Source organism: Triturus cristatus, chromosome 8 (genome assembly GCF_964204655.1).
Source record: "Triturus cristatus chromosome 8, aTriCri1.1, whole genome shotgun sequence".
Lineage (NCBI taxonomy): Eukaryota > Metazoa > Chordata > Amphibia > Caudata > Salamandridae > Triturus > Triturus cristatus.
This window is the reverse complement of record NC_140591.1, coordinates 1,477,658,513-1,477,666,564: the sequence shown is the minus strand read 5'-3', so window position 1 is coordinate 1,477,666,564 and position 8,052 is coordinate 1,477,658,513. Positions and strand designations below refer to the sequence as shown.

The window sequence follows — 8,052 nt, the reverse complement described above, 5'->3', positions numbered from 1 at the left end:
GTGAACACAGCGCCAACTGGCACCAGGTAGCCATTTACAAAGTGGACTATTTACAGGGCAGGGGCAATCGGGCCGCTGCCAGAACCATCATGAGTCCACGAGTAAATGAAAGTCCGTAAGCAATAAAGGTATCACAGTCCGTACCTACGGGGTGAGAGAAGTAAACTCAGCATCAGCACATTATGCAGAACACCAACAATATAAGCCTTGGGGGGAAAAAGAACATCAGGCGTCAACCTTAGGTTTTGAAACACATTACGCATAGCATTAGCCTGCAGCCACCTTATGCAGTAAAGCAGATGTGGCATAAATGCAATATCATTAGTGTAAAGACACGTTAGGCATACATCATGGCATTAGGCATCATCAAATACAATAGGCACCAATCCTGGGGTATAAACACCTTAGGAATGAATCTTTGCAGGTACATTAGCCATCCTTAGGGCATTTCTCATTAGCATAAGAGTATGAACATCATGGCAGGATTACACTGGGCGTAGAAATGCATTAGGCCTCAAGTCAGAAGGGCGAACCTCATACATGCACACATGTTGCAAAGATTGTCACCACTCCCTGGAAGTAGCTGTCTCTCAGGTGGGCAGGATAGATAAAGTGCTCTCCTCAAGCAGGAGTAAAGTTGCAGCGCTAAATCCAGGAATGCAGGACTAAGAGTCCTGGGGGCTGGAAAACAGTTGTAGCACTTCACGAGGCGCTAGACAGCAAGCAGAGCACAGTCAATGCGAATATAGCACTCTGGCAGCACAGCGCTGCAGGACCCACGCACCTTCTTCTCCTGGGCAGGGGCTGGAGGCGGTGCTCATGAGGCGCTAGATGGCTCACAGTCCCAGGGTCCCACCCGAGGGAGTAGCACCCACGCTCCTCACCTCCTTAGAGTGCAGGCAACCAGAAGTTAGCGCTCACGAGGGAAAGTTCTTAAGGGCTTAGATAGAACTGCAGCCCTCACAAGGCGCTAGGCAGCAGGAAGAGCCCAGTCACTCTAAATATAGTGCCCACAAGGTGCTAGGGGAACATGCAGGGGGACTCCCTCACCAGACGTCAGCTGCAGGATCCACACTCCTCCTCTCTTTGGGGACGGAGATAATGCGCTATGACAGCACAGCGCTGCAGGCGTCAGCTCCTCATCTGGCAATCAGGAAAGTAGTGCCTCCCAGGCGCTAGGGAGCTGGCGAGGATCCAGAGTCCCACACAAGGAAGTAGTGCCCACACTCCTCACCTCCTGGGAATACAGGCCGTCAAAGTATATGTCCCAAGCCCAAAGCAGCTCAAATATAAACCCAAAATAAGCCCAATCAGACCAGTTCCAGCCCAAAAACCAGCGCAAATTAGCAAGTGTCCAATTAAGCGCAGATCGACATCAGAACCAATTTTAACGACAAATTTACATACTATTCAATATACAGATGGTGGGAGGGTGTTGACTGGGCACCTGCCTTAATGCTACTCATTTTTAAGACCAGTTCTCCCTGTGACTTTGTCATGTGAAACAGGCACTGCTCAGAATACAATAGTAGAAAACAAAGAATAAGCAAGGCATAAATAGTGTTCTGTGCAATTTACTGCTCCCTCTAAATTGGATTTTTAATAAAGTCTGTAAAACTCAGTGTCATTATTCATTACACATTAAAAAGCTACATTGAAAAATGGTCACTCACTTCTCGTGATGAGCAGCAGTTTTGTAAATCTTGTGGTTGTTGGATTTCAGGTATGGCAGTTTTTGGCTGGACGTTGCTTTCAGCTAGCAAGTGCGCATAAGTCCTCTGACACCTGCTCCCATTAAAGCCCTTAGTAGGAGCCACTTGGGTTTCTTCCATGGCAAGACAACAAGCAAAGTCAATAGGCACATCCTATGCCTGAGTAAGCTAGGTCAATAGGCACATGGTGTGCCTCCAGAGTAGACGCTCGTTTCAAGGGGTGAGGCAAGTCCCTGTAAACATGGCCAGCACAGGGAAACTGCGAATTGTTCATTAATCACTTCTTTGTATTTCAGCTTTGGCAGCTTTTGGGCTGGACACATCAAAGACCTCAGCAGGAGACACTCAGGTTTCTACCAGGTAGAAGACAGCAAGCTAGGTCAATAGGCACATGGTGTGCCTCCAGGCACTCTATCCGTACTGGCATAACTGTGGTAATCCTAGCGCTAACACATGACAATGGCACCTGCTCCATCAAAGTAGGGGGGAAATAGGCGTGGCTCATCTGGATTAATAGCTTGGAGCATTTTGTATTTCGAGTTTGGCAGCATGTTGCTATTATCTAGCAAGTGCGCATCAGTCCTCTGACACACCATGCACCTGTAAAGTAGCTAGCTGGTTAACTGAAGCTCTTAATGAGTAAATCTTACACTCAAAGTTTGCTGCAGGTTGCTTCAAATCATTGTAATGGTCATGCAGTTCTATAGGGCTGAAATATTTTATGCAAATGCACAGCAGTTTTTCCCTTCAATGGCAGTTGATTCATCAATTACAAAAGAAAATGGTGATGCTCCAATATCTTTCAGCACTTTCTCTTGAAATGTGGGCACAACAGAGAATTAGTGCTGTACATTTGTTGCGGTGCATTTGGAAGGCAGGGAATTCATCTTTCAAAATTTCACCATACCCACCTATAGCATCAACAAGCAGTTTGTATGGGAAACCAGATTTCTGTTCTTTTCTGATCATTAGATATGGAAGGGATAGGTTGTCCAAAGGATGCCACAGATGTGCTCGCTGCATTACAGCATGAGCGCTGTTTCGTGGTTGCTGCATGTTGCTTCAAATCATTATAATGGACATGCAGTTCTATAGGGCAGTACTTGCACGCTGCCTCTGTATTGTCTTATTTTATTGGGTAATCCATCCTTTGGATTCAGGAATCACTACCACCGTTCTTAATGTTTTGGACTCACATGACCATGTTGCACTCTTTAAACTGCAACTGTTGGGCTGCTGGGAGAAGCTGCCCAATGATGAACTGTGTGTTGATGCGAAGGCAGGGGAATACCTCAAACTGCAAGAGACACCCATCTCTATCTGTACTGGCATAACTGTGGTTATCCTAGAGCTAATACATGACAATGGCACCTGCTCAAAGTAGGGGGGAAATAGGCGTGGCTCATCTTGATGCAAAGCAGTGTTCCACATATGTTGCTATGCAAAAGTTTAATTTTAAGGCATCATATTGTTGTAATAAACGATTTTGTTTGAGGTGTTAAGAAAGGAGCATGAGGAGAGTTCTCCATTGTGACTCCAGGACCTCCGATGGACAAGTGAAAAGGGCTTCTGGCAAATCTGTTACAGTTGGTTTGGGATCGGTAAGTACTTTGTGGGGAACTTGCAAGGATGGTTGGTTGTTTATCTCGCAACATGGTGAATGTTGAGTGGTGCTTCCCACACATGACGCTTGCCCCATTTGTACCTATGGCAATTAAATTTGGAATCTCAAGGTTACATGTTTCAAGCAACTTTAGGACTGCATTTGCTATATCTTCGGAAAAGGCCTGATCTAATTCTACCATGGCAAGGAAGGTGCTTACAAATTTGTTAAGCTTTTTGCTGAAATATTTAATGCAAATGCACTGGTGTTTTTTCACTGCAATGTGTGTTGGTGGAAGTAGGAGCAAGGAGGAGAATGTTGCTCTTCTACAGTTGGCACCAGCAGGACTGGCACGCAATGCTGTGGGGTACACACTGGCAAGAGTAGGTCTTAGAAAGTGTTCTTCTGGTCCTGTCAGTAGCGGGCAGGTGTTGTGCCTCCTTCTGCAGTTAATGGGCAGGTCTGTGAAAGTGTTTTTCTACCCCTGGCAACATACATGAGCTGCATGCAGCTCTGGGGTGGTAGTGCACTGTTTCAAGTCTTATCATAGATAGCGCTGTTAAATTTTGCATACAAGAGTGGGGGTGGAACAAATGAATATGACTTTAATGCAATGCGTTTCAGTCCAAACTTAATATATAGAATATTTGAAAGCAGTTTTAGGCCCATTTTGTTCCTTCGATCATTTTTTAATAGAATCATCTGGGAAAAAACGCGTTCAACATGAGCATTGGATATGGGGAGAGTCAACATCTTAATAGCACCCATTGCAAGCTCTTGAAAACAATGGTTGCCAGCAGCATCGGTGTAGTTATACACTTCCATCCAGAACGATTCTATGTCTGAAGTGTTAAGAAAGGAGCATGAGGATAAAATTCTCCATTGTGACTCCAGGACCTCCCATGGACTATTGAAAAGGGCTTCTGGCAAATCTGTCACAGGAGGTTTGGCATCGGCAAGTACTTTTTGGGGACTCAAAGTTTCTAACTTTCTCAGCATGCTGAAAGACTCGGGGAGACGAGCTTTATATTCACACACCAATACTTTCATGAACTCCAGGCACCTTGTCACAATGCCTTCCTTTGACACCGAGGTGAGTTGACTTTGTTCCAGCTTGTTTCGGAAACTGAGCCCAAGATCAGCATCATCCTTTGAAAGGTAAATGGCAGAACTTTGTAAGTCTAGGCTCTGCAACTGTTCTTTATTGTTACATGTGAAAACACTCGGTTTTAGTATCCTTTTCAGTGTGGACAAGTACAGAGTATATAGATCACGGAAGATGTGGAGTGCATCCCCAGATTCTAGATGAAATATTTTGTTAACGACCTTTATTTCTTGGAGCACTGGCTTTAAGAAAGTGAGGTAAAGTAGATTTATCTCATCTTGATACATTTCTTGGAGCATCCTTGCTGCATAGCAGTGTTGCACATAGGATGCTGTTCTAAAGTGTAATTTTAAGGCATCATATTGTTCTAGTAAACGATCTACACAATCTGCCATCACTAGCCAGCGTGTTTCGCAAGGCGAAATTAATTTCAGGGGCATGCCTCCGTCCAATGTGAGATACAACTCTTTATAGTCAGCCTGGCGTTTTGGCGAGTGAGAAAACCAGTTGTATGTTTCTCTGATCATAAATTCTATATTGCTAGGAATGCTCCTTATTGCTTTCTTAGCAATGATGTCAAGGGAGTGGCAAATACAGCGCACAAGTTGCAAGGATGGTTGTTTATCTCGCAACAAGGTGAATGTTGAGTGGTGCTTCCCACACATGACGCTTGCCCCATCTGTACCTATGCCAATTAAATTTGTAATCTCAAGGTTACATGTTTCAAGCAACTTTAGGACTGCATTTGCTATATCTTCGGAACAGGCCTGATCTAACTGTACCATGGCAAGGAGGGTGCTTACAAATTTGTTAAGCTTTTTGCTAAAATATTTAATGCAAATGCACAGTAGTTTTTTCACTTCAATGTTAGTTGATTCATCAATCAATAAAGAAAATGGTGATTTTCCAATATCTTTCAGCAATTCCTCCTTGAAATATGGGCCCAACAGAGAATTAATTAGTGCTGTACATTTTGTCCGGTGCATTCGGAAGGCAGGGAACTCATCTTTCAAAATTTCACCATACCCATCTATATTATTAATGGATGTACAACAAGCAGTTTGTATGGCAAATCTGATTTCTCTTCTTTTCTGATCGTTAGATATGGAAGGGATAGGTTGTACAAAGGATGCCACAGATGTGCTTGTTGCATTACAGCGTGAGCGGTGTTTAGTGGTTGCTGCATGTTGCTTCAAATCATTATAATGGGCACGGATGTGTACATGGCAGTACTTGCATGCTGCTTTGCTATCATCTGTCCTTACAGGGGCAATCCATCTTTTTAGTTCAGGATCCAACTCCCACTCTTTTCTGTATATTTTTTTATATCCTGACCACTTGCCCATCTTGCAATATTTAAACTGCCAAGTCAGCTGGGAGCAGAAAAATGATGAACTATTTCAATGATGCTGGACGAATACCTGAAATTGCAACAGACAATATGCAATCAATAGCCCCATCTAGTGGATTGTTATACACTTTTTATTGAAACAATACAGGACACAAAATGAATCCTACACCATTTGTTGCCCAAACCACATTCCTTTACTACAACATTTCAATACTTGACACCCAGGGGACATGCACCCAACTGATCTGGTCAGACTTTGTCCATTCAGCATTACCCCTTTAGAATTCAATGCATGTTACATGACTGTGCTTTAAGCATGATGTATTGATTAAAAATGCATATTAAACTTGACAGAAAATAAAATCTCATTTAGGATCCAGATCTTTTTTCCTTACGCATTTACACGTGGTAAGAAAATTAAGGAGGATAATGAATTTGCTGGAGGGATCCATGTTTTGTCTAGCCCCAGCTTTTCATTTATAGATAAAGGCCAAAGGTAAGGGCCCATCAGGCCTACTTTAGAAGGAGTGACCTGCAACTTCACACTTAAATGTGAACACAAGGAAGGGGAACAAAAGAACACAGCTCATCTCTTCACAGGTACTTGAGAGGCATGCTTGACCTGTCCCAGTATTTACACGCAATTTAAATAGCAGTATTTTATTTCTTTTATAGCGCACTTCATGGTCAGAAAGCTTAACATAACAGACACATTGACAATAAATCATACATCATGCAAGTGTGTAAATCAACGTACAAGATGTGTTGCATGACTGACGGTAAAAAGATGTAGCAGTTACACATAGCTCAATGTGCAACAGTGAAAGGCTTAATAATTATGAACTGCAAGGAACAAAAGGATCTGTGTTCAAAGCACTAGCCCACTAAAGTAGCTGCATTAAAAATTACATTGTGTATTGTTTTGCCATAGACACATTCAACTTCTACACTACTTTGATTCAGATCTAGGACTGCACAAAGCAGACATCTAACAGATACTTTAACCTCCAGACTTCTCACCAATTATTATTCACTGATTACTGGGCACCACTGAAGATGTCTTAGCCCCATCAAATATTAAAAAATGCACTTTGCAACCAATTCTGCATAACAGATGTAGTACCATGCTTCTCCGTGTTGCCACTTTCATTTCTGCTATTTGAAACTGCCTTAAATGAAATGTGTTCCAAGTGAGGAAATCTGGATACAGTGACAGAAGCAGCAAAATACCAGTCAGGTGGCACACTATGCTATGCATAGATTTTCAGTTTACGTGTTTCTGTGACTTTGGAGATTTTTGCCAGGAGCATGGACTTGTAATTAATACATCAAAAACAAAGTTCATGTCTATCAATCCGCATAAATCTTTTAGAGGTAGTATTATGCTAAACAATACTCCTTTAGAGCAAGTAGAGGCATTTACATACTTAGGAATCCTACTCCAGAACAACATGTGTTGGAAGCGTCACCTGGACATGGGTACTTTAAAATTCCATCAACATGTGGGCGTTTTATTGTCCACATTTAAATCTTCCATCACCAAACCAATCACTCCAGCACTAGAGATATACAATATGAAAGTGCTGAGTGCCACCCTGTATGGGTCCGAACTATGGGGGTTTAACAATTTGAGCAAACTATCCAGAGCAGAAAATAAAATTCTGCGCTGTTTAGCTGGCGTCCCCCAAAGTACTCCCACTTTTCCTCTTTTACTTGATCTAGGTAGAAAATCTGTGGCTGATATAGCGAGGTTACGCCCCCTCCTATATTGGAGGCGAATCTGGACCACACCTGAACTTTTACACCATGCCCAAGCTTTAAAGGATGTAATTCTGGCAGACCGATTCCACAAAATTCATTGGCTTTGTGAGATCAGATCACTCATGGTAAAATTAGATCTTAATTCTTTATGGGAAGCCCCAGGATTCAACACCCTTCCCATCAAAAAAGCAACTAAAGGCCATATATTGGGAAAAGGTCTCTTTAACAATCTATTCAGCCAATATGAATACAAACCTCACAGGCCGTTTCTTAGAGTTCAAGTCTAAACCATGGTGCGAATCCTACTGGGATATCATTGACAGCCCCCTAGATCGCAAACTGTATTTTCAGTTTAGGGCAGGATCACTGCCAGTAAAAGCTTTTACGTACAAATGGGTGCAACTTCTTGATAATAAATGCATCAAGTGTCTTGACTTGGCTGAGACAATAGTCCTTCTATTTTTTGTATGCCCCCTGGTCCAAGACTTAAGTGGTTGAAACCCATCTGCTCAAACATGGG

At 42.7% G+C, this 8,052-nt stretch overlaps 1 protein-coding gene across 1 annotated transcript; it reads right to left on the bottom strand.

The window, feature by feature from the left end:
• Positions 1–3,849: 3,849 nt before the first annotated feature.
• Positions 3,850–5,766, bottom strand: LOC146805971 (uncharacterized). The gene has a single exon (XM_085623832.1). The coding sequence runs from the start codon at positions 5,764–5,766 to the stop codon at positions 3,850–3,852; it is 1,917 nt and encodes a 638-aa protein (XP_085479958.1).
• Positions 5,767–8,052: the final 2,286 nt, after the last annotated feature.